General features: G+C 52.6%; 1 protein-coding gene across 1 annotated transcript in view; it reads right to left on the bottom strand.

Annotated features, from left to right (window-relative positions):
• ENG (endoglin) overlaps positions 1 to 26,633 on the bottom strand; it is a 42,527-nt gene that overhangs the window by 1,290 nt on the left and 14,604 nt on the right. The window contains exons 4-15 of the mRNA XM_055270971.2: positions 14,034 to 14,174; positions 10,870 to 11,032; positions 10,357 to 10,398; positions 10,027 to 10,192; positions 9,572 to 9,704; positions 9,141 to 9,315; positions 8,653 to 8,795; positions 3,569 to 3,706; positions 3,294 to 3,332; positions 2,377 to 2,493; positions 1,781 to 2,038; positions 829 to 883 (exon numbers count right to left, since the gene is read on the bottom strand). Coding sequence (XP_055126946.1) covers positions 829 to 883; positions 1,781 to 2,038; positions 2,377 to 2,493; positions 3,294 to 3,332; positions 3,569 to 3,706; positions 8,653 to 8,795; positions 9,141 to 9,315; positions 9,572 to 9,704; positions 10,027 to 10,192; positions 10,357 to 10,398; positions 10,870 to 11,032; positions 14,034 to 14,174 — 1,570 coding nt within the window. The remainder of the gene's footprint in view (positions 1 to 828; positions 884 to 1,780; positions 2,039 to 2,376; positions 2,494 to 3,293; positions 3,333 to 3,568; positions 3,707 to 8,652; positions 8,796 to 9,140; positions 9,316 to 9,571; positions 9,705 to 10,026; positions 10,193 to 10,356; positions 10,399 to 10,869; positions 11,033 to 14,033; positions 14,175 to 26,633) is intronic.

Below are 26,633 nucleotides of genomic sequence, written 5' to 3'. Positions count from 1 at the left end.
CAGGGAGGATGGATGGGGGTAACGTGAGGAAACTGAGGCTCGGGAGTACAGAGCCTGCCCCACCTGCTACGTGACCTTAGGTCAACTCTGCCCCTCTCTGAGGCCTTTAGCAGGTAGAGAATTGGGCCAGAGCAGCTCCGAGTGCCCTGCAGCTCTGCTCTCGGATTGCTCAAGCCTCATTCCCTCCACATTCCTGACTCCTGTGTGACTATGGGCCAAGCAGTCTTCCCTTGAGCCTCTGACATCCGATTCTGTGTCATGGGGTTATCAGCCCTGCCTTCTCGGTCCTGGCCTGGGAGTGGAGGCTCTATCCCGGCCTGGATGGGGTGGCAAAGAGGTAGGTGCCCCTATCCCTCACCCCTGCCTCTGCTGCCAGTGTCGGGACTCTTCTGCCTGGTGTAGGCCTGGGTCTGGGGGAACTGATGGAGAGGCTAGAGGGGGCGTCCTGCAGGCAGAGGCCTCAAGAAAGGCGAGGCCAGCACCCCCACCCCAAAGGGCCTCTGTCCCACCCAGGAGGCTCCATCCTCCCAGCAAGGTCAGCCAGTAACTGGGGGGATGGAGTGGAGCTGTGAGTGGGGGCAGAGACCTAGACTCCCACCCCACAGGGCAGTCTCGGGCAAGGGCTCTCCATCTGCAAAGTGCAGCTCTGGCCCCTGCTCTAGGCTGCTATGGCTCTGGGAAGCCCTCCTTCTGCCCCTTCTGGGCCGCTTTCTCTGGGGTCTCCCTTGCCATGTGCTGTGTGCCCAGGCCGTTTCTCAGGGCTGCCCGCTGTGCCCTACTGTGACCCCAGCCACTAGAACAAACCCGAGAGACCTGGAGGGAGCTCACCAGACAGGTCAGGGCTGATGATGTTCAAGCGCATGAAGACAGTCCTATGGACTTCCTGGAGGAGGAAGAGAGAGCAGTAGGTGGCACCTTTGGGAGGCGGCTTCCAGGTTTACTCCCTGGCTGTGTGACCCCAGCCCACCCTAGAGCCTTGGCTTTGAATCCCATCTCCACCGCTTCGTAGCTGGATGCCTCTGGGTGAGTCCTGGAAGATCTGTGCTGTGGGAGGGTGCCTAGTGGATGATCCTAGCTGCTGCTGAAATGTTTCCTGTGAGTTCCTGGAGGCCTTGATGCCCGGGAGCACTGTGGGAGCACTATGCATCCTTCACCCTCGTGAACACTTTGGAGCTATGAGCCAGGTCAGCCCAGAGTCCCAGGCTCACTGTGGCTGGAGGGAGAGGCCCACTTAGGGGAGCCTTGAAGGCTTCCCTAGCTTCATACCACCAGAGAAGTTTGTAATCCTGGAGGCCTGTCTGTGCAAGGGCCTGGGGGTGACTCTGGGGGTGTCCAGGACAGATTGCCTGAGACTGGGGGTCACCAGATGGTGAAGTGTTGTGACTGGCAAATACAGAAAGCCAGGAGTGTGTGTCCTTTGTCCACCTCTCTTCCTTCAGGTCTCCTGTTCTTTGAGATTACACTGGTGACCATACTACATGGATGTGCGGGTGGCTAGATTCCTGGGTGGGAGGGTGGATGGATGGACGGACGGGTGAATAAGTGGAAGGATAGATGGATGGATAGATGGACAGTTGCAGCTGCATAGTCTGCCAGTGCCCCAGACATAGCAGTCCCACCAGAAAGCTCTCGGGTGGCAGCCAGACTGCCAGGCCACATGCCTAAGGCTCCGCCCCTCACCAGCTGGCCCCACATCCCTGTGGGCTGCCATGTCCCTTCCTGCAAACCACAGACCTGGAAGCTCCCACTTGAAGCTGGGGCCGGCCCAGGCCCCACTCACCTGGTCTTGAGACCCGGTCTTGGGACGCAGGGCTACAGTGCAGCTGAGGGTGCCGGTTTTGGGTATGGGTACTGTGTAGAAGTGGAGGAGGAAGCTGAAGCGCGGGTCACCCTCGGGGCTTGGGGACAGCAGGTTCACACAGTTGCCCTTGGCCGCCCGGCCCTGGATGAGTTCCACGGTGCCTCCCTCAGGCCCCAAGTCCAGGTGGCAGCTGTCTAGCTGGAGCAGGAACTCGGAGATGGATGGGGACACTCTGACCTGCATGGGTAGGTAGGGCCACGCGGTATGGGCAGCTGCTCTTCACCCCACCCCACCTACTGCCTTGAAATATCGGCTAGAATTAAGAGTTCCCACCCGTGAGTCCTCACGGTGGAAGGAAAGACATGGATCTGTCTGGGGCAGAGGAGGAGGACAGGGCCACATCCTTGTCAGCATCCCTGAGCAATGCCGTCTCTGTCTCTCCCTCTTCCGTGCACCCAGGCTGTCTCCCTCCTGACTCTGGGATTCTTATCTCCTCTGGAGTCATGGTGGGAAGAAAGGCGGAGAGGAAGTTCCAGGAGCTGGGAGGCCCGAGGGGTGACAGGCATGCCAGGTACCTGCACAAAGCTCTGCTGCCCCGGCTCGATGGTGTTGGAGGCCTGGAGGAAGTGTGGGCTGAGGTAGAGGCCCAGCTGGAAAGAGAGGCTGTCCATGTTGAGGCAGTGCACCTTTTTCTGGGGGAGGACGGGAGGGAGACTTGGTCAGTCTGGCGGCATCAGCCAGAAGGGCAAGGGGTGCGGGGAGGAACAGGCGTCATGGCCCTGTGGAGTTGCCTGACTCTCTTCCTCATCTTTTTTTTTTTTTTTTCTTTGAGACGGAGTCTCGCTCTGTCCCCCAGGCTGGAGTGCAGTGGTGCGATCTCGGCTCACTGCAAGCTCCGCCTCCCGGGTTCATGCCATTCTCCTACCTCAGCCTCCTGAGTAGCTGGGATTACAGGCGCCCACCACCACGCCCAGCTAATTTTTGTATTTTTAGTAGAGACAGGGTTTCACCATGTTAGCCAGGATGGTCTCAATCTCTCGACCTCGTGATCTGCCTGCCTCAGCCTCCCAAAGTGCTGGGTTTACAGGTGTGAGCCACTGCATGGCCCTTTTTTTTTTTTTTTAAAACTAATATTTATCAAGGAGGCACCAGCTGCCAGGCTGTGTGAAGAGCTTCCACACAGCACCTCATTGGCTGCCCAGAAGCACCCTGTGGCGCAGAGTCCTTTCTTAGACCATCTTTGGGCCCAGAAAACTAAAGTGACTTGCCCAAGGCCACACAGCCAGTATGTGCTAAGCCCTCTGACTTGAGAGACTGAGAGGGTCACCCTCAGCAGTCCTGCTCCGGTCATACAGAAGGGGAGACCGAGGCATGCCAGCCATATGGCTTGCCAGGAGTTTCCTAAGGCCTGCTCCCTCCCAAGCCAGGAAGAGGCCCCGGCCCAGCAGCAGCCCCTGGGCCAGGTGGGTTAGCGCGTGACTGTCCATCTCACCCGCTGTGGCGATGAGCTCGACAGGATATTGACCACCGCCTGCGAGGATAAAGCCAGGGAGCTGGTCAGAGCCAGAAAGGACCCCAGAGGGTATCCCACCCCATACACCCATTTTTGCAGATGGGGAGACTGAGCCAACCAATGGCCAAGCTTGTCTTGTGTTGAGCCCCTGCACCCTGCTCTCCCAAACACACCTCCGCCCTGGGGGATCAGGGAGGCACTTGACGGGGCACCAACCAGGCTGGTCCTGATACCATTTTGGCCCCAGCTCTTACCTCATTGCTGATCATACTTGCTGACACTTGCATGCCACAGCTGGAGTAAGCGCTGCGCAAGACAAACTTGTCACCCCTGTCCTCGGCCTCACAGCTGGAGTCCCAGAAGGTCAGGCCCGTGATGGTGCACTTCAAATGCTGGGTTGGAAGGGAGGGGCACCATCAGGAGGCACTGGGATCTCTGTGGCCTGCCACACTCCAGCACCAAGGAATGACCACAACCCAGGGGTCCCAAGTCACAGCCATTCCCCTGCCCTGCTCCCTCTTCATTTTTGTTAGATGTCATCATCCTACACCACTTAAAACTTTTTTTTTGAGACAGAGTCTCACTCTTTTTGCCCAGGTGCAGTGGCTCGATCTCGGCTCACTGCAACCCCCACCACCTGGGTTAAAGCGATTCTCCTGCCTTGGCCTCCTGAGTTGCTGGGATTACAGGCACATGCCACCATGCCCGGCTAATTTTTTGTATTTTTAGTAGAGATAGGGTTTCACCGTGTTGGCCAGGCTGGTCTCAAACTCCTGACCTCAGGTGATCCACCTGCCTCGGCCTCCCAGTGCAGGGATTACAGGTGTGAGCCACTGTACCCGGCCATTTTTTTGTATTTTTAGTAGAGACGGGGTTTCACCATGCTGGCCAGGCTAGTCTTGAACTCCTGACCTCAGGCGATCCACCTGCCTCGGCCTCCCAGTGCAGGGATTACAGGCGTGAGCCACCGTACCCGGCCATTTTTTTGTATTTTTAGTAGAGACGGGTTTTCACCACGCTGGCCAGGCTAGTCTTGAACTCCTGACCCCAGGTGATCCACCTGCCTTGGCCTCCCAAAGTGCTGGGATTACAGGCGTGAGCCACCATGCCTGGCCCACTTAAGACTTCTTGAACTTGCTCGCTTTTGCACTAAGCCTTGTCCTAAGCAATAATAGCTGTCGGATCATAAATTTTCTTCTTTTTTTTTTTTTTTTTTTGGTTGGCGGGGGGGACGGAGTCTCACTCTGTCGCCCAGGCTGGAGTGCAGTGGTGTAATCTCGGCTCACTGCAAGCTCTGCCTCCCAGGTTCACGCCATTCTTCTGTCTCAGCCTCCTGAGTAGCTGGGACTACAGGCGCCCGCCACCATGCTCGGCTAATTTTTTGTATTTTTAGTAGAGACGGGGTTTCACCGTGTTAGCCAGGATGGTCTCGATCTCCTGACCTTGTGATCCACCCACCCCGGCCTCCCAAAGTGCTGGGATTACAGGCGTGAGCCACCGCGCCTGGCCAAATTTTCTTCTTATATCTATCAAAATAAATACAGAACTATTAAAATTTAAAATATTCCTTCAAGGCCGGGCGCGGTGGCTCACACCTGTAATCCCAGCACTTTGGGAGGCCGAGGCGGGCGGATCACAAGGTCAGGAGATCGAGACCATCCTGGCTAACACGGTGAAACCCCGTCTCTACTAAAAATACAAAAATTAGCCGGGCGAGGTGGTGGGCGCCTATAGTCCCAGCTACTCAGGAGGCTGAGACAGGAGAATGGCGTGAACCCCAGGGGGCGGAGCCTGCAGTGAGCCGAGATCCTGCCACTGCACTCCAGCCCGGGCGACAGCAAGACTCCGTCTCAAAAAAAAAAAAAAAAAAAAAAAATTATATATATATATATATATATTCCTTCAAGTTCTACATATAATCATCACTCACAGCCCCAAGGGCATGCACACCCTACAAGCATAATCCAGTCTCAGGCCTGGTGTGGGCAAAGTGTTCCTATAAAGAGCCAGATAGTAAATACTGTCATGCACCACGGGACAATGTTTTGGTTGGCGATGGACTGTGTATATGATGGTGGTCCCTGGTCCCATAAAATTATAACGAAGCTGAAAAATTTCTATTGCCTAGTGTTTGTGGTGATGCTGGTGTAAGCAAACTTATTGCACTGCCGGTCATATAAAAGTCTAGCACAGGCTGGGCGTGGTGGCTCATGCCTGTAATCCCAGCACTTTGGAAGGTGGAGGCAGGCAGATCACGAGGCCAGAAGTTCGAGACCTGCCTAGCCAACATAGTGAAACCCGACTCTACTGAAATTATAAAAATTAGCCAGGTGTGGTGGCACACGCCCATAGTCCCAGCTACTGGGAAGGCTGAGGCACAAGAATCGCTTGAACCTGGGAGGAGGAGGCTGCAGTGAGCCGAGATCGCATCATTGCACTCCAGCCTTGGTGACAGAGCGAGACCTCGTCTCTAAAACAAGAAAAAGAAGGCCGGTTGCAGTGGCTCAAGCCTGTAATCCCAGCACTTTGGGAGGCTGAGGTAGGCAGATCACCTGAGGTCAGAAGTTCGAGACCAGCCTGGCCAATATGGTGAAATCCCATCTCTACTAAAAATACAAAAAAGTAGCTAGGCTGCGGGCCAGGCGCCTGATTCACGCCTGTAATCCCAGCACTTTGGGAGGCCGAGCTGGGTGGATCACAAGGTCACGAGTTCGAGCCCAGCCTGGCCAACATAGTGAAACCCCGTCTCTGCTAAAAAAAAATACAAAAAATAAGCCAAGAGTGGTGGTGGGCACCTGTAATCCCAGCTACTCAGGAGGCTGAGGCAGGAGAATTGCTTGAACCCAGGAGGAAGAGGTTGCAGTGAGACGAGATTGTGCCATTGTACTCCAGCCCAGGCAATAGTGTGAGACTGTCTTAAAAAAAAAAAAAAGTAGCCAGGTGTGGTGGCGCATGCCTGTATTCCCAACTACTCAGGAGGCTGAGGCAGGAGAATCACTTGAACCTGGGAGGTGGAGGTTGCAGTGAGCCAAGATCGTACCACTGAACTCCAGCCTGGGTGACAGAGCAAGACTCTGTCTCAAAAAAAAAAAAAAAAAAAAAAAAAAAAAAAAAAAAGAAAAACCACTGTAGCCAAAATTGAAAGAATTACAGCAAATCAAGGGAAGTGGTGGCCAAAGGGGCAACCTTTTTTTAATTAAGACTTATAAAAATCATCAAGAAAAATACGAAGCCTCAATGATAAAGAGACTGAGGTTCTCATCACTCACATGGAGCCAAGCCCACACTCACTACTAACCAGAGAATTATTAACTAAAACAAGAATGGAATGCCATGTGCCTCTTTCCACACTGGCAAAGGTTTTTCTTTTCTTTTTTTGAATTATAGTCTGGAGAGAGAGAAGAGGTTTTCTCATAAATCAGTGGTGAAAATTAAAATCATCTTTGGGAAAGTGGGTTGGCAACAGATATTGAAACTTCATTCATTTTGACTCAGTAATTCCACTAATGTGGAAATCTATCCTGAGAAAATAATCCTATATGAAGAAATGTTTCACGCACAATGACATTTTTTGCATATTTATAATACTACAGAGTTGGAAACAACTTAAATGTGTAACAAGGGAAGAGGAGTTAATTATAGCATGTCAATATGATGGAATAATATGTGCTTATTAAACATGATATTAGGTACAGCTGTCAAAGCTCTAAAAATACATTAAGTGAAATAGCAAGAGACAAATGAAGACATCCCTTATGATTACATCAATATAAGAAATACACAGAGAAAACACTCCAGAAAGAAGCACACCAAAATGTTGGCAGCCATTGTCTTTGGGTCAGAAGGTTAAGATTTTCTAATTTTCACATATTTTTTAAAGCATGTTTTTTGTTTGTTTGTTTGAAACGCAGTCTCACTGTCGCCCAGGCTGGAGTGCAGTGGCGCAATCTCAGCTCACTGCAATCTCCCTCTACCGGGTTCAAGTGATTCTCCTGCCTCAGCCTACTGAGTAGCTGGGATTACAGACATAAACCACCACGTCCGGCTAATTTTTTCTATTTTAGTAGAGATGGGGTTTCACCGTGTTGCCCCAGGCTGGTCTCAAACTCCTGAGCTCCGGCAATCTGCCTGCCTTGGCCTCCAAAGCGCTAGGGTTACAGGTGTGAGCCACTGTGCCTGGCCAGCACGTGTTATTTTGAGACGAGTCTCGCTCTGTCGCCCAGGCTGGAGTGCAGTGGCATGATCTTGGCTCACTGCAAGCTCCGCCTCCCGGGTTCAGGCCATTCTCCTGCCTCAGCCTCCCAAGTAGCTGGGACTACAGGTGCCCACTACCATGCCTGGCTAATATTTTGTATTCACCATGTGTTACTTTTATAACAAATATATTTGTCAACCAGGCAGTGATCATATTGTATAGGCTTTTTTTTTTTTTTTTTTTTGAGATGGAGTCTCTCTCACCCAAGCTGGAGTACAGTGGCGTGATCTCAGCTCACTGCAAGCTCCACCTCCCGGGTTTACGCCATTCTCCTGCCTCAGCCTCCTGAGTAGCTGGGACTACAGGCGCCCGCCACCACACCCGGATAATTTTTTGTATTTTTAGTAGAGACGGGGTTTCACTGTGTTAGCCAGGATGGTCTCGATCTCCTGACCTTGTGATCCACCCGCCTCGGCCTCCCAAAGTGCTGGGATTACAGGCATAAGCCACCGCGCCTGGCTTTTTTTTTTTCTTTTTTTTCAAGACAGAGTCTCACTCTTGCCCAGGCTGAAGTGTAGTGGTGTGATCTCGGCTCACTACAGCCTCTGCCTCCTGGGTTCAAGCGATTCTTGTGCCTCAGCCTCCCAAGTAGCTGGGACTACAGGTGTGTCCCATCACCTCTGGCTAATTTTTGTATTTTAGTAAAGACAGGGTTTCACCATGGTGGCCAGGCTGGTCTTGAACTCATGACCTCAAGTGATCCGCCCATCTTGGCCTCCCAAAGTGCTGAGATTACAGGCTTGAACCACCATGCCCGGCCTGCGTGGGTATTCTGCTAAGTGACCAGCCAGCTCAGGGAGCATTTAGGATTAATAATGACAACTACCTAGTGCTGGCATTATTTACCAAGCACTTACTATGTACCACATCTTACTGTGCCACGTGATCGGCCTGTCAGACCGCCTTTAATTCTCACCACGTGGTAGGTACCATTATAAATTCCATTATACAAGTGGGAAAACTAAGGCTTGCAGAGGGATGTGACTTGCCCCCCTGCCTGGGCTAGGACCCCAAGAGTCTTGGGCTAGGGGAGAAACGAGATGTCCATGTCATCCTGAGCCAGAGGGGCAGGAGTTCCCTTACCGCAACAAGCTCTTTCTTTAGTACCAGGGTCATGGCGTCATCGGCACACTTTGTCTGGATCAGGGACATGAGCAGCTCCGGGCTGCAAGTGTCCTTGGGAGGAGTGGTCTGGATCGGTGCGGGTGAGGTCTGCAGACTACCACCTGTGGGGTAGCAGAGGCAGGCCAGGCAGATGGTCACTGTGTGATCACAGGGCGCCCACACCAGGCTTTTTTCTTTTTTTTTGAGACAGAGTTTTGCACTGTTACCCGGGCTGGAGTGCAGTGGCACGATCTCGGCTCATTGCAACCTCCGTCTCCTGGTTTCAAGCAATTCTCAGGCTCTTGTATGATTAGCTACTCCCATTGTTCCCACGTGCAGATGAGAAAAATGAGGCTCAGAGAGGCTGATGTACCTTGCCCAAGCTCACACAGAGGTGCTTTACCAACAGTGTGGCCACTGATCCAAGGGAGGGGAGGGGAAGGGAAGGGCAGGGGAAGGGTGCTCACCGCAGCTGGAGGCGCGAAGTGAGACAACGCTGGCCAGCGGTAGCTCCACGAAGGATGCCACAACGCTGGCATTGAGCATCCGGGCCTCCCCCAGGAGGCCTTGAGGTGTGTCTGGGAGCTTGAAGCCACGAATGTTTTTCTCTGGAAAGATCTTGAAGGAGTATTCTCCAGTGGTCTAATGGTGGGGAGAGAGGCAGAACAGGGGGTCATGGACACAGTCTGTGCCACAGCAGGCCAGCCAGGGTTATGCCAGGCCTGGGTCCTGCTGTGTCCCCACTCCTGCTGCATCCTCTGCCTGGCCCCTTCCCTCACGTATGGGCATAGGTGATTTGTCCTTCAACTCAGCTCAGGGGTTCACCTTTCCAGGAAACTTCCCTGATCCAGAGGTTGGGAGTTTGGGTTTTGTGTCCCAGGAGCTGCGCAAAACTCACCCAGATCTGCATGTTGTGGTTGGCGTCGATGAGCCAGGACACGTAGGGGGGACCCTGCAGGATGAGGACAGCATCGAGATCCCCAGGTGCGCAGCTCAGTTCTACCTTCACCGTCACCGTCACCGTCTGGGGCCTGTGGGGAGACAGACGCGGATGGAACACTGAAGCGGACAGACCAGGCGGGGAGCGAGGCCTGGCATCGGGTGGGCGGTGGGTGCACTCTTACCTGGCCAGGTGTGGGTCTATGGGATAGGGATGGGACTGGGGCCAGGCTTGTGCCCAAAGGGAAGGGGCCCACAGGGGGCATAGCCTAGAGTAGGGGAAGGCGACTGTGCTCTGGCGGGGCTGGGGCTGGGACCGGGGTGGGGCTTTATAAGGGACCGGAGGGGGGGCGGGGGGTGGAGGGGGGTCTCTCGGGGTGGGGACTAGTGTCAGGGGCGGGGCGAGACCCATACCCGGCCGAGTGGCCCGGCAGGACCCTCAGGATGTGCGCCTCCTTGTGGCCGGCCACGCCTTCCAAGCGGCAGCCCCGGACCAAGGCTGGAGTACGTGGCCGCCACTCGAGCCTGCGGCCCATGTCCTGGCTGGCTTCCAGAATGCAGAAGGACAGTGACCCCTGGGCTGCAGAGACACGCGCACCTCAGTCCCTTCACCCAGCAGCCCTGCACCTAACAGAGCCCCACCCTCACCCACAGCCAAAGGTAGTGGTGGGGCAGGCAGGACAGTGCTGCAGAGGGGGAGAGGCGTCAGAGGACCTAGGTTCGAACTTCCCTTCCACCACTTACCTGCCAAGTGACCCTGTGTAACTACCCGGGCCTCCGTTTCATCTGTCAACACAGGGTTAACATAAGGGATGAGCCCATGACACACATTAAGCTGCCGCCCCGAAACCACCCAGCAAGACCTGAAATTATAGATTTATCTGTGTACACGTACATGTTTATTGTCACCTCCCTCATCACAGTATCAGCTCCAGGAGGGCAGGGCCTGAGTGTGTCCCCAAAGTGTCCCCAAGTGCCTAGCATAATAGGGCTTTGGCACATAGTAGATGCACAATAAATCATATGAAAATGCTGGGGTTTTTTTAGGTCAAAAACTGGCATATTTCACGTTTCAATCTGATATTTGGTGGAGGAGCCATCACTGTCCCAAGGCAGCCCTGGCTTGTGGTATGTGAACTGTGGCACATCGTGTCCCCTCTTGCACTCTTGGTGCCCAAGTTTGAGGTGTGGGCCAGAGGAGCTCAGATTCCTCCGGAGCAGTGTCGTGAGCCCAGAGAGGTTGCTGGGGAAACTGACCTTGGCCCAGTCGGAGGAGGATGCTCTGAGGGTCATTCAGCTCGGCAGCAGAGGTGATGGGGCCCCTCTCAGCTGCCCACTCGAGGATCTGGGTCTTGGGGAAGGATGGCAGCTCTGTAGTGTTGACTCCTGGTGGCTCTTGGAAGGTGACCAGGCTGGAATTCTGGGGAGACATGTGGAGGCTCAGCACGCTGTTCCTGGCCCTGTGCCCTCTCCATCCCATGTAGGAGGTCAGGAAGTAATTTGTGGAGTCAGCCTATTGGCTGAGATAAAGAGGCCAGAGCTGAGAATGCTGGCTGGTGGATCTGCAGTCAGCCCAGAGCCCCCTAGCAGTCAGATCAGCCCCTTCTCCCTTCCATACCTGGGGGGCCAGATGAACACACCACCTTGTTCATCCACCTGTCCAAACATCACCCACCCCTCCAGAGCTGTTCTCATTCAACCCACATCTATGCCATCATGCGGCTGTCTTTCCCTACACCCTGAGGCTCTGGATCTCCCTACACTCTGAGGGTCCACAGGGGCAACGTCTACCTTGCCCATCCTTGCACAGTGCTTGACACACAGTATGCACTGAGAAATATTTGTCTGACTTTGCGCTGGGCCCTGAGCCCATCACAGGATCCTGACATGCCAGCGTCACCCTGACACCCAGCATGTGGTGGGTGCCCCCTGCCTATGGGAAGAAAGGGAGGAAAGAAGAAAGGGATGGATTGATGGATTAATTAATTAATGAATTAAAGACAGATAATCAGTGGTCCCTGCCCTAGGGGATATTACCATTCAGAAACTAGACATGCATCAAGTCATTTGAAGCAATAGAAGACAGAATTTTATTTAATAAGAAACAAAGGAGCCAGACAGATCTCCTGGTTGGACAGGGATGGGGAATCTGGGTGGCTCCAGCATCTCACTGCCTACCCTGCCATTGCCTCAGAAGAAATGGGGGTCGGGGGTGAGGAGGAAAGCAGACAGGGAAGACTTCCTGGAGGAGTGACTCTGGAAAGCTGAAGGATTCAGAGGAAGCTGTTGGGGCCACTGACTGAGCTCCTTAGTGTGTAGTCTCCAAAGCCAGGGGCATTGAGCTGAATGAAGCAGCAGCAGCAGAAGGGCAAAAGGGCTTCAGGTTGGATTTAAAAATATTTTTTATTGTTATTTTTTAGAGATGAGGGTCTCACTATGTTGCCCAGGCTGGCCTCAAGAGACCCTCCTGGCCAGGCACGGTGGCTCACGCCTGTAAACCAGCACTTTGGGAGGCTGAGGCGGGTGGATCCCCTGAGGTCAGGAGTTCGAGACCAGCCTAACCAACATGGTACGAAACCCTGTCTCTACTAAAAATACAAAAAATTAGGTGGGGGTGGTGGCAGGTGCCTGTAATCCCAGCTACTCGGGAGGCTGAGGCAGGACAATTACTTGAACCCAGGAGGCGAAGGTTGCAGTGAGGCGAGATGGGGCCATTGCACTCCAGCCTGGGCAACAAGAGTGGATCTCAAAAAAAAAAAAAAAAAAAAGGAGACCCTCCTGCCTCGGCTTACCGAAGTGTTGGGATTACAGACATAAGCCAGGTCACCTGGCCCAAGCTAGATATTGAGGATTGCCAGATGGCAACAGTAGACAAGACACCCTAGAATGGCCCATCTAGAAGGAAGCAGATACCTTCTCTGCAGGGATTCAACAAGGGGGCAAAGTGATGGGCACCTTGGGTGAGGAACCCAGCCCATGGAATGGGAAAGGGCTGGGACACTGGCTTTACAGCTGGGTTGGGAAAGGGATCTGATCCTTGAGTCATCCCCTGTAAAATGGGGATACAGCAGGGCACGACGTCTGTTGGTCGCCTGGCACTTGGTCCGGCACCGAGGCCGCGCCTTGGCCTCTTTGTCCCCTCTGGCCACTGGCCCCAGGGAGCCCGCTTGGGAAGCAGCACGGCCCCAGGAGGAAGGCGGTGCAGCTGAGGTCAGAGCCGGCGGCTGCTGCGAGCTTCCGACTGGCGGGCGCGTTTCATGTTCCTGCCTCACCCTGGGCTGCCTGGACTCAGATCGGGAAGGGGGAGGATCCATGGCAAAGGCCACGCCCCCTCTGGGACCTCGATTCCCCTTCTGGGAGGCCGAGGGATGGGCCGCAAGGAGTCAAATCCTCTTGGCCCTGGTGGTTGGATTTGGCCCCCTCCCTCCTAGGACTTTGGCATGCTAGCTTGGTCGTGTCTGACTGTCTCTGTGCTGTCCCTGTCACCAGTCCGGAAGCTTCTCCCCTGTCCCCCACGCCCAACTTCGCTCAAGCCTGCCTCCCTCCCTCAATGGGCATGTTTCTTTCTATGCCTCTCTCCCCTTTGCTATCTTTGCTCTCCCCCCTGCCCCCGGGTTCTCTCCTTCCTGCCCTCTGCCTTCTCTGTTGTCAACAACAGCTGCTCACATCTGGGGGCCACCTCCCAGACATTCCACATGGAGGAGGCAGTGCTGGCAAGCCACCCCACCTCCTCCAGCCCTGCCCTCTGGCAGTGGGTCACAGCTCCCTGACCTCCTCTCTCTCGTGGATATATCTAACACTTTTAAAACTTGAGGCTTTTGGTTGTTTGTTTTTAATTTTTTTTCCCAAATCCACAGCTGACCTGAAAACTTGAGTTTTTTAAAAATACTTTTTTCTCCAAAATAGGCCAAATCCATTTAGAGCAACTCTTGCAAACTCAACAAAGTGTGAAGAACCAACTAAATGTCTCTCCTAATCCCACTTCCCAGCCATAACCACTGTTAACACATTGTTAGGTTTTCTCCTGGCCCTTTTCTTCTGTCTTTAAATATTTTCAAATATATGTCGTGTAAGTTTTTCAAAGACAATGAAAAGATTATCATATAAAATATTGAGTTCAGTTGTCCCACTGGACAGAGAGGCAAACTGAGGCTATGCAGAGGATCAAAGTTGGCCAGGGCTGCACATCAACCTGACTCCCACCTCTTGGTCTAGACTCTTTACTGTAGCCCTGCTGCCCTCTGGGTTCTCTCTGGTAGAGACCATTGGATTCACCAGGCAGGACCCTGGTGAATAATGTCAGGATGAAAGGGAGAAGCAGGGCTGGGCCACTGGGGTGGGAGACCCTGACCCACAGAGATGGACAGCAGGGACCTCCCATGGCCAGAGCCTCAGCCTGGGGTTGGAGGGAACACACTCACGTAGGCCAAGTGCAGTGGGATTCCCAGGGCCTGGAGATGCAGGAAGACACTGCTGTTTACATTGAGGACCAGAAGCACCTCTCGGGGCCGGGTGCCATTTTGCTTGGATGCCTGGAGAGTCAGCTCCAGCTGTGACGGGCCCTGGGGGACACAGAGGAGAGACACACACAGTCCAGTCAGATTTGTATAGGTTGTGCCACCCAGATAGGCAGTGATGATTTGGATGCTTCCACTCCACTCTCCCTGCCCGCGCTGTCCACCCTCACCTCCCAGTGCCCAGGGTAGTGCCTGGCCCTCTGGCCATCCTCAGGGAATTCACACTAAACAAATGAAGGAGGTAAGCCTGACAAATCTGAAGAGAGAAAAAAAATTAGGCTGGGCGCGGTGGCTCACGTCTGTAATCCCAACACTTTGGGAAGCCGAGGTGGGCGGATCACCTGAGGTCAGGAGTTCGAGACCAGCCTGACCAACATGGTGAAACCCCGTCTGTACTAAAAATACAAAAATTAGCCAGGCGTGGTGGTGGGCACCTATAATCTCAGCTACTCGGGAGGCTGAGACACAAGAATTGCTTGAACCCTGGGGGCAGAGGTGGCATTGAGCTGAGATGGTACCACTGCATTCTAGCCTGGGCAACAGAGTGAGACTCCATCTTAAAAAAGGCCGGGTACGGTGGTCCACATCTGTAATCTCAGCACTCTGGGAGGCTGAGGCAGGTGGATCACCTGAGGTCAGGAGTTCGAGACTAGCCTGTCCAACATGGTGAAACCCCGTCTTTACTAAAAATACAAAAAATTAGCCAGGTGGGGTGGTGTCCAGCTACTTGGGAGGCTGAGGCAGGAGAATCTCTTGAACCCAGGAGGTAGAGGTTGCAGTGAGCTGAGATTGCGCCATTGCACTCCAGCCTGGGCAACAAGAATGAAGCTCCGTCTCAAAAAAAAAAAAAAAAAAAAAAAGGGGATGAGCCTGAACTTCATCCATCAAGGATCGAATGAGAACCTGTAGTGTACTGGGCCTTAGGGAGCGTCCTGTGCGTAGAGGCAGCCATCCCCTGCCCCATCGTCCCCACCACCTTTCCTGCTGTCCCTGAGTGACAGCTCTGCTTCCAGCCCACATGAGACAGTCACAATTACTCTCCCAGTTTGCAGTATTCCTGCTTGTCTTACCATTTTAAAGTACTAAAATCTTGGGGGGTTGTTTTTGGTATAATGCCATTATTTTGATATAAGAATGTGAAGTTGAAATCATTTATGTCTTGAGACGTACCCACTGCATTAAAATTTTTAATTGTTCAATGGTGTATACATTTAGAATTTTTTTTTTTTTTTTTTTTTTTTGAGATGGCATCTCGCTCTGTCACCCAGGCTGGAGTGCAATGGCGTGATCTCGGCTCACTGCAACCTCCAACTCCCAGGTTCAAGTGATTCTCCTGCCTCAGCCTCCCAAGTAGCTGGGACTATAGGCGCCCGCCACCACACCCAGCTAATTTTTATACTTTTTTTAATAGAGACGGGGTTTCACCATGTTGGCCAGGATGGTCTTGATCTCTTGACCTTGTGATCCGCCCGCCTCGGCCTCCCAAAGTGCTAGGATTACAGGCATGAGCCACCGCGCCCGGCCTAGAATGTTTTTATAACAACAACAATACCTACCTACCATGTAAATAGGGCCTATTAAATCCCAGCACTGTTCTAAGTGCTTTACACATTAACTCATTTAATCCTTTCAACAATCTTAAGACGTAAATACCTTTTTTTTTTTTTTTTTTTTTTTTTTTTTTTTTTTTTAAGAGACAGAGGTCTCCCTCTGCTGTCCAGGCTGGAGTGCAATGACGCGATCTCGGCCCACTGCAACCTCTGCCTCCCACGTTCAAGTAATTATCCTGCCTCAGCCTCCCGAGTAGCTGGAACTGCAGGTGCCCACCACTACGCATGGCTAATTTTTTGTATTTTTACTAGAGATGGAGTTTCACCATGTTGGCCAGGTTGGCTTTTTTTTTTTTTCTTTTTTTTCTCTGAGGCAGAGTCTCGCTCTGTCGCCCAGGCTGGAGTGCAGTGGCGCGATCTTGGCTCACTGCAACCTTCGCGTTCCAGGTTCAAGTCATTCTCCTGCCTCAGCCTCCCAGTAGCTGGGACTATAGGCTGGGACTATAGGCGCCCGCTACCACACCTGGCTAATTTTTGTGTTTTTAGTAGAGATGGGGTTTCACCATGTTGGTCAGGCTGGTCTCGAACTCTGACCTTGTGATCCACCTGCCTCGGCCTCCCAAAGTGCTGGGATTACAGGCGTGAACCACCCTGCCTGGCCTTTTTTTTGAGACAGGGTCTTGCTCTGTTGCCCAGGCTGGAATGCAGTGGCACGATCTTGGCTCACTACAACCTCTGCCTCCTGGGTTCAAGCAATTCTCCTGCCTCAGCCTCCTGAGTAGCTAGGACTACAGGCGTGTGCCACCACACCAGATTAATTTTTTGTATTTTTAATAGAGATGGGGTTTCACTATGTTGGCCAGGCTGGCTTTTCTTTGTTTTTTGAGACAGGGTCTTGCTCTGTTGTCCAGGCTAGAGTGCAGTGGTGCAATCACGGCTCACTGCAGCCTCAAGCAATCCTCCCACCTCGGCTTCCCAAAGTGCTGGAATATCAGACATGAGCTACCATTCTTTTTTTTTTTTGAGACAGAGTCTTGCTCTGTTGCCCAGGCTGGAGTGCAGTGGCACAACCTCGGCTCACTGCAACCTCTGCCTCCTGGGTCAAACAATTCTCCTGCCTCAGCGTCCTGAGTAACTGGGACTACAGGCGATTGCCACCAAGCCCAGCTAATTTTTCTATTTTTAGTAGAGACGGGGTTTCAGCATGTTGGCCAGACTGGTCTCAAACTCTTGACCTCAAATGATCCGCCTGCCTCGGCCTCCCAAAGTGCTGGAATTACAGGCATGAGCCACTGCACCCGGCCATCATTCTTATTTTCACTTACAGATGAAGGAACCAAGACCCTGAGAGGTGAAGTCATTTGCCTTTGATGACACAGGAAGTCAGCCAGGGGCTGAGATTCATGCCCAGACAGTCCTGTGCTCTCACATTTTTCTTTTCTTTTTACCTTTTTTTTTTTTTTTTTTTTTTTGAGATGGAGTTTCACTCTTCCTGCCCAGGCTGGAGTGCAATGGTGCGATTCCGGCTCACTGTTTGTCTTTTTTTTTAGGCTCCTCAAGTGAAGCAGTGAGAGTGGAGAAGGAACAAAGCAATCTGTAACTGGCTGTGATCAATTACTTGAAACACAACTTTTTTTTTCATTTTAGTGTGCCATTTAGTTTTTTTCTATTTATTATTATTTTTTGAGATGGAGTCTTGCTCTGTTGCCAGGCTGGAGTGCAGTGGCACGATCTTGGCTCACTGCAACCTCCACCTCCTTGGTTCAAGCGATTCTCCTGCCTCAGCCTCCCAAGTAGCTGGGACTACAGGTGCATGCCACCACGCCCAGCTAATTTTTGTATTTTTAGTAAAGATGGGGTTTTGCCATGTTGGCCAGGATGGGCTCAAACTCCTGACTCTGGTGATCCACCCGCCTTGGCCTCCCAAAGTGCTAGGATTATAGGCGTGAGCCACCACACCTGGCTGCTCTCACATTTTTCTACACATTTTTGTGTAGCACATCCTTCCCTAGCACATTTTTCTAACCTTATTCCCAAGAAGAAAAAGAACATAGCGATCTACAAGGCAGTGTCTATTGAAAGAATGACCTCAAAGACTTTCTGAACTAGTGGCATGTGAACAGGTGAGTGCTGAGACTAAGACAGGTAGGCCAGGCATGGTGGCTCACGCCTGTAATCCCAGCACTTTGGGAGGCTGAGGTGGGCGGATCACCTGAGGTTGGGAGTTCAAGACCAACCTGACCAACATGGAGAAACCCCGTCTCTACTAAAAATACTAAATTAGCCAGGTGTGGTGGCACATGCCTGTAATCCTAGCTACTCGGGAGGCTGAGGCAGGAGAATCGCTTAAACCCCAGGAGGCAGAGGTTGCGGTGAGCAGAGATCGCGCCATTGAGCTCCAGCCTGGGCAACAAGAGTGAAACTACGCCTCAAAAAAAAAAAAAAAAAAAAAAAAAAAGACAGATAAATGCCTCAGAAGCCCTGCCACCAACTCACGAAGACAAAGACAAATGTAATTTGCTGAAACACAGACTCCCAGTGCTCTCATACAAAAGCTGCCAGTCTAAAAGATGATCCAAAAGCTCTTTTCAAAGTTATGAAAAAGGGGAAGGATATTTCAAGATGAAGACACCAGTGGAAAATTTTGAGATTGAACTTTTAATCATCTTGCCATTTCCCCAACTGACGTCACAAAGCCAGAGACAGTGTTTCAGCCACTGGAAAAATCTGCCCAGAAATATTTCTGTTACGCAATAATGATACCATAATTACTCTTTGCTTTTAAGTTTCCTCTTTAAAACACAAAAAGAACAAATAATAGTATTTCATTTTCAATGTGTCACAAATATTTTGTTTCTTTTTTTTTAGGCTCCTCAAGTGAAGCAGTGAGAGTGGAGAAGGAACAAAGCAAAATCTGTAACTGGCTTTGATCAATTACTTGTAAACACAAATTTTTTTTTTCATTTTAGTGTGCCATTTAGTTTTTTTTCTATTTATTATTATTTTTTTGAGATGGAGTCTTGCTCTGTTGCCAGGCTGGGGTGCAATGGCACGATCTCGGCTCACTGCCACCTCCGCCTCCCGGGTTCAAGCGATTCTCCTGCCTCAGCCCCCTGAGTAGCTGGGACTACAGGCGTGCGCCACCAAGCCCGGCTAATTTTTGTATATATATATTTTCGAGACGGAGTCTTGCTCTGTCGCCTAGGCTAGAGTACAGCGATCTCTGCTCACTGCAACCTCCACCTCCTGGATTCAAGCGATTCTTCTGCCTCAGCCTCCCGAGCAGCTGGGACTACAGGTGTGTGCCACCATGCCCAGCTAATTTTTGTAATTTTTTCTTTTTTTTTTTCTTTTGAGATAGAGTCTTGCTCTGTCACCCAGGCTAAAGTACAGTGATCTCTGCTCACCGCAACCTCCACCCCCTGGGTTCACGCGATTCTCCTGCCTCAGACTCCCGAGTAACTGGGATTACAGGCACCTGCCACTGCGCCTGGCTAGTTTTCGTATTTTTAGTAGAGACGGGGTTTCACCATCTTGGCCAGGCTGGTCTCGAACTCCTGACCTCATGATCCACACGCCTCGGCCTCCTAAAGTGCTGGGATTACAGGCGTGTGCCACCACACCCGGCCTAATTTTTGTATTTTTAGTGGAAAATGGGGTTTCACCTTTTTGGCCACAATGGTCTTAATCTCTTGACCTGTGATCTGCCTGCCTCAGCCTCCCAAAGTGCTGGGATTATAGGTGTGAGCCACTGCGCCCAGTTAGGTTGGTTATTTTTAAATAATTATTTTATGCTAATTTATGGGATAAGATATGTTTCAAATTTATGTTTGTATAAGTTCATGTTTTGATTAATGTTTTCTAGTGGGTTTATAACTTTTGGTTTTCCAAATATATTGTTTCATCAGTTTTGAATAAAAAAATATATATATGTATAAAATTTTTTTTTCTTTTAAGACAGGGTCTCCCTCTGTTGCCCAGGCTGGAGTGCAGTGGCGTGATTGCTCACTGCAACTTCCGCCCCTCAGGCTCAAGTGATCCTCCCGCCTTAGCCTCCCAAGTAGCTGGGACTACAGGCATACACCAGTATGCCTGGCTAATTTTTGTATTTTTTGTAGAGATGGGGTTTCACTATCTTGCCCAGGCTGGTGTTGAACTCTTGGACTCAAATGATCCACCCACCTCGGCCTCCCAAAGTGCTGGGATTACATGCGTGAGCCACCATGCCTGGCAGTTTTTAAAAATATTATGCTTTCTAGGCTGGGCGTGGTGCCAGAGCAGGGCCTGCTTTCCCTGGACCATGTCCTCCCTCTCAACTGCACCTCTCTCCCAGATTGCCCTACAGTCCATTGCTGTGCAGCCCCATCTGCTTGTCCCCACCTGGAGGAAAGAACTGCAAGGCCCACACAATGAAGAGATGGGCCCTCTGGATAGTCAGATCATGGCCAGGACACAGCACAGCCTGTGGTGGATGAGGACATCCATCCGCCATCCCATGGTGACACCCATAGGCCAAGCGTGCTGCAGAAGCCAGAGTGCAGTCTGGTGGCCCAGCCCTGAGTGGGGAGGAAGGAGCCCCGTGGCCACCCAGTCCTGCTGCTGCTTCGCCACTGCCCCGTTCCTCTATGCCTCAGTTTCCTCATCTGTGAAATGGGGGTAGGACAGGGTTGGGGACCAGTACCAGGTTGGGCTATGGATAAAGGAAGTGAAAAAAAAGGGAAGTACAGGTCACAGCCTGGTCATGCCGGGTGTGAGGGGTGACGAGGAGGCTGGAACTTCGGGATGTTTCTCGGGACACTCAACTCTCATCCCAGACCTCACGAACCAAAGCTACTACTCAGCTGTCACCAAGTCCTTCCCTGCAGGCTTGAGGGCAGGTAGGAGGTGGGGGCCTTGAGTCACAGGGCAAGTGAGTAGTTGGGAAACTCAGGGGGGCTGGAAAGCTGGGTGCTCAGGTTCTCTGAGCCACGGGGCCAAGCTGAAAGACAGCTGGTTACCAGAAAAACCCAGTCAGGGTTTCTACAGCAAACATTTCCCTCCCCACGGCCCTGACTCACCGCCACGGCCACTCACACGCACACCGACTTCCCCCTTCTCTCCCGGCCGGGGGCCCCAGAGGCAAAGAACGATGGCGCCAGCCTTGACCCCAACCCCAAGCTCCCAGCCTTCCTCATGGGGCCCTGGGAATTCCGCAGTCTGGCCAGCCCCTCACCCCTAGCCTGGCCAGCCTGTGCCTACGCGGCCCCCTCCCTGAGCGGGTAGGCGGGAGACTGCGTTTCTATTTTTGTGCCAATGTCCCACAGATGCCATTGTTGCCCAGCAGTTGGTGGCGGGAAGGGGGGATTTCGGTGAGGAGGCCCTGAGTGCTAGTAGCCACTTATAGAAAGTCGCTTCCAGCAATTCTTCTAGGAGTGGAGCCTCAGGGCTGCCTGCAGCCCCCACCCTCCCAGGGCCTGACCGGAGGCGGTCAGATTGGAGCCAGCCATCCCTCTGTCCACCCCAGAAAACTCAGATGGTCCTACAGGCAGGGTGGCAGGGGAAGGGATCAAAGCCAGACCGACCTGAATTCAGATGGGGGCTCAGTCATTAGCCTATGACCTTGGGCAGTCACCATGCCGCTCTGGGCCTCAGTTTCCTGATTTGGAAAATGGTATTCCCACTTCATAGACTTATGAGGTTTCAGTGCAATTCCGCCTGCAAAGTAGGTTGTCCAGTGCCCAGCTAAACATGTGGGAGTAGTTTGGCTTTTTTTTTTTTTTGAGACAGAGTCTTGCTCTGTCACTCAGGCTGGAGTGCAGTGGCACGATCTCTGCAACCTCCGCCTCCTGGGTTCAAGTAATTCTCCTGGTTCAGCCTCCGGAGTAGCTGGGACTACAGGCACCCGCCACCATGCTCAGCTAATTTTTGTATTTTTAGTAGAGACGGGGTTTCGCCCATGTCGGCTAGGCTGGTCTCGAACTCCTGACCTCAAATGATCCACCCACCTCGGCCTCCCAAAGTGCTGAGATTACAGGTGTGAGACACCACGCCTGGCCTGGTTGGTTTTTTAATCCCTCTGATTCTCCCCTTGCACAGTCATCCAAGGAGAGCCATCCATGGTTGAGGGGCTGGGAAGCATGGGTCCAGTTAGAGGTGGGCTGCAGCTGGTGAGAACTACAAATCTCTCAGCCATGCCTCGCTGTGGCACCCTATCTCTGAGCCTCAGCCTCCCCATCTGTGCAGGGAGGAGTTGAGCTCAGTGATGTTCTAGAATTGTGTGGCCCCTAGATCCCAGGCTGCCTTCTAGGGGTCCCAGCATTTTACATCTAGGAGTCCTGGTCTCTAGCCAGATGGCCACAGAGTGGGTTTCCAGAATCCACTGGAGAGATATGCTTCTTCCTCAGCTGAGGGGGCCCCTGGTAACTCCAGCCCTTCTGGTGGTCAGCCCATGTGTCCTCACCTCTCCAACTCATTTGCCTGTCTGAGAGGCTGGCACTGGGCCCAGCCTGGGGCTTCTGTGTTCTCAAAGAAGGATAGAAAAGGCATAACTCTGTCCTCAAGAGCTTGGCAGAGAATAAGCCAACACCTCCGAACAACCAGACATAAACAGCAAGGAACACCATCAGCCCCCTTGGGAATAGCCAATCACCAAATGCTTATAAGAATGTACAGTTTTTCCTTCCTTTCTTTTATCATCTCTCCCTTCCTCCCTCCCTTCTCTTATCCACCCACCTTCTCATCCATGCATCCATCCATCCATCCTCTCATCCATCCATTCATCCATCTATCCATTCATCCTCCCATCCGTCCATCCATCCATCCATCCATCCATCCATCCATCCTCTCATCCATCCATCCATCCTCTTATCCATCCATCCATCCATCCATCCATCCATCCATCCTCTCACTCATCCATCCATCCTCTCACCCATTCATCCATCCTCCCATCCATCCATCCATCCATCCATCCATCCATCCATCCATCCATCCATCCATCCAACAGATATTGATTCCTGGGCTGACTTCAAGCTTAACACCAAGGATTCAGCAGTAAGGGCAGGCACAATCTCTGCTCAGCCCATCTGACCCCCCCGCCGCAACCCCCAATCCTGCCCCCTCAGTAAGCCTACCTCTAATATTTGCAAGGCCTGAGACAAGAATACAAATGGCAACCTCTGGCCCCAGTGCTTTCTCCTTCTCATCACTGTGGTTCTGACAGCCCAGCAAGGGTGCTCATGTGTCCACATGTGGACAGCTCAGCCTAGATACCCAAACTCCACCATGTCTGCTTCCCCAAGTAGCCAACTCAACCATCCTTCAGGTCTGGGGGAGCTCACACAGCCATGGAGTGCTCCTAAGATCCCTGCAGCCCTGAGAGGAGGCTCAGAGCCATTTGGGATTCTGGGGTCCTGGGTACCCAGAGCATCGTCTAGAAGGGAGGGGTGCAGATTTCAGGGGGGTGCATCCCTTTGGCCCCACAGATTCCCCACCCTAGGAGAGGGCTGCCATTGGCAGAGGGCCAGAGGGAGACTGCTTCCCCCAAGCCCAGGCAGGCGTCCCCTTTGCTCAAGTCTGAGGGCTGTACTGCCTTCCATGGCCTCCCACAGCCTCCCAGGACAGTCTGGGGGAGCTCAGGTCCCTCCCAGTTCTCTCTCTCTGCCTGAGTGGCGTTGCCTGCCCCTCTGGTCAAGAGTGAGTCAGTGCTGGGGCCTGATAGGCTCTGTATGTTCAGGGGTGGGTGGGGTCTCAGCTGCCCCAAGTTTGCCCAGGAGCGGGTGAATCAGTGCTGACCCAGCTCTGCCCTGGCCTGGCTGCCTGTGCATTTGTTAGGAGGATAGCAGATAGGCCCAGTCAGCCTGACGGGAATTGCTGAGACACCAGGCTGGTTTCCTGTCTCTGAGGGTCAGGATGTGACCCCAGGCCCCCTCCCGGAATCCAGGCTCCGGCCTGCCCTTCAGGGACCCAGCGAGATCCAGCCCCTGCCCAGCGGGGCTGTCTGCAGACCTGCCCAGCACACACACTGAGCGGCACTTCCCCAAGGCTCTCGGCTGCCACCGCCCATCTACCACCCACCCACAGGAAATCTGAGGATTCTGAGGGATGGACGGGAAAGCCACTTCTCTGTGCCAGGGATCGAAGAAGCTGGCCATAGGTCAGGAGGGATCGGGCTGGCCGCTAAGAGCCGCCACCCTCACTACCATGTCTAGCCCCGTGCCACTAGGCCTTTGCTATGCACTGGCTTCTGCCTGGAATGCCCTCTACCCTGCTCTTGGGCTAGACACCAGGAGCCTTTTCCCTAATGCCCCTCCCTCCTCTACCTTCAATGCTCATCGCCCCATCACCCATGGCCCCCTGAAGCCCCACTTGCTGAAACCACCACTCATACCAGGGCTGCTGATGCCACCTCTGCCTCCCTGGCTCTACCTTCTGTCTGCACATCAACACAGGCTGGGCACAGAGTGGGCACCTGGTGAGAGCTGTGCAATGGGGACTGTGAACTCTAGACCCCACTCTTAGGGGATGCCTGGGGAGGAAGGTGCCTCCCAGGGAAACCACAGTTTCCTCAGTGGTCACAGCAGTAGGGGCTGGCAGGATCATGGGCTTAACCCTCAGAGCAGGGAGAAAAGAAAGAAGCACCAGGAGGAGGAAGGCCCAGCTCCGCGAGGCTGGACCTCAGCTTGCCCTGCTGAAAATGATTCACAGCCCTGCCCCATTGATTTTTTTTTTTTTTTTTTTGAGACAGGGTCTTGCTCTGTCGCTCAGGCTGGAGTGCAGTGGTACGAACTTGGCTCACTGCAATCTCCGCCTCCTGGGTTCAAGCGATTCTCTTGCCTCAGCCTCCCTAGTAGCTGGGATTACAGACACCTGCCACCATGCCTGGCTAATTTTTGTATTTTTAGTAGAGATGCAGTTTTGCCATGTTGGCCAGGCTAGTCTCGAACTCTTGACCTCAAGTGATCTGCCCGCCTCAGCCTCACAAAGTGCTGGGATTACAGGTGTGAGCCACCGCACCTGACCTGACCTGCCCCATTGATCTTGTAGCAATAACCATTGAAGTTCAAATTATTCAACTGATGCGAAGACATTATGTAAACGGTAACAACCCTGGCAAAATGAGGATGTTCACAGATGAGAAATGGAGCCCAGAGAGAAATAATAATAACAATAACCGTAGCCACCATACGTTGAGTCGTCACTCCAGGCAGGTCCTGTGCTTGGTGTTTTGCTTGCACCATCCTGCTGGATTCTTACAACACCCCTGTGAGGTAGGTGCTGTTAATGGTTCTAGGTTTCCCATGGGAAAATCAAAGCTCAGAGGTGGCCCAAGGCTGTGTGGCTCTCAGAGGTGGAGCCACAGTTCAATTGGAGGGCTGTCTGGCTCCAGAACCTGTGTTCTCAACCCCTGCATCAAGGTCATACAGAGGTGCACACATTTGTGCATGCATGCGTACATTCACTCACACCTTCAAGAGTTATTTGGGGCCGGATGCAGTGGCTCATGCCTGTAATCCCAGCACTTTGGGAGGCCGAGGTGGGAGGATTATTTGAGGTCAGGAGTTCAAAACTAGCCTCTCCAACAAGGTGAAACCCCGTCTCTACTAAAAATACAAAAATTAGCTGGGCGTGGTGGCAGACACCTGTAATCCCAGCTACCTGGGAGCCTGAGGCAAAAAACAAAAACAACAAAAAACAAGCAAACAAAAAGAGTGATTTGGTGTAAGCCAGGACCCTGGGCCAGATTCTGCTACTCTGTGTTCTCAGGTGAGCTCCTGAGTCCAAGAAAGGTGTGTCTACCAGCGAGTGGGGAGAAGGACCACCCTCTGTACACCAGATGCTATGCGAGGTGCTGGCCGGGGATAGATCCAGGACTGAACCCTGGGTTTCCTGGACCCCAGATGTCTCTACCACCTCCTCAAATGAACATCCCTGAAAGCCCTGGAGCCTGCAGCCTGGCTCCTTGAATTAAAAGTTGGAAGCTCCCTGGAGCGAGTTCTCTAGAAGAGGCAGAGGCTAACAGGGAGATTTTGTTGTCATGAACTCAAGGATCGTCGGAGGCCAGGCGCGGTGGCTCACACCTGTAATCCCAGCACTTTGGGAGGCCGAGGCAGGTGGATCACAAGGTCAGGAGATCGAGACCATCCTGGCTAACACGATAAAACCCCGTCTCTACTAAAAAAAAAAAAAAATTACAAAAAATTAGCCGGGCGTGGTGGTGGGCACCTGTATTCCCAGCTACTCAGGAGGCTGAGGCAGGAGAATGGCGTGAACCCGGGAGGCGGAGCTTGCAGTGAGCCGAGATCGTGCCACTGTACTCCAGCCTGGGCGACAGAGCAAGACTCTGTCTCAAAAAAAAAAAAAAAAAAAGGATCCTTGGAATATGGCATGAATTACAGTGGCCCCCTGCCGTGCCCCTAAAATCCCTCCAAGAACTGTCATTGCCCACGGGATAAAGATCAAACTTCTTAATATGGCGACAGGCCTTTGCCATCTCCCCCATCCTCCTGGGGAACCTCTAGCTCCTGCCACCTGATGACCCCAGACAGAGCCTGCTCCCTCTGCCTCCGCGTTCGCTCTATTCTGTGCTCTTCCACACCACCTCCTTCCTTGGTGAGCTCCTGGACATCCATGATGTTGCTTCCCCCAGGCCCAAGTCTCCTTAGCTTCTGAGATCAGATGAGATCGGGTGTGTTCAGAATGGTGTGCCTGTAACAAGCCATGCCTAATCCTGTAGCAGCTGGAGTGCCCTGGCCCTGTGCCCCCTGAGAATGCACCAGTCCCCTGGATCCTGGCTGTCTACACACCTGTTTACACACCTGTCTCCCATAGACCTAGACACCTGCCTAGGGGCCTCCTCTCACCCTGGCCCAGTATTGAGCAATGAGGGTTGGAGGATCCCAGTCACCCAGAGGAGGCACAGGGACCTGAACATTAAAACAAACAACGTGAACTAACGGAGGCAGTCGTATTTTGAATA

The sequence above is a fragment of the Symphalangus syndactylus genome, chromosome 3 (assembly GCF_028878055.3).
Source record: "Symphalangus syndactylus isolate Jambi chromosome 3, NHGRI_mSymSyn1-v2.1_pri, whole genome shotgun sequence".
Lineage (NCBI taxonomy): Eukaryota > Metazoa > Chordata > Mammalia > Primates > Hylobatidae > Symphalangus > Symphalangus syndactylus.
Note: the sequence above shows the minus strand (reverse complement) of the source record. Positions and strands in the feature narration are given on the sequence as shown.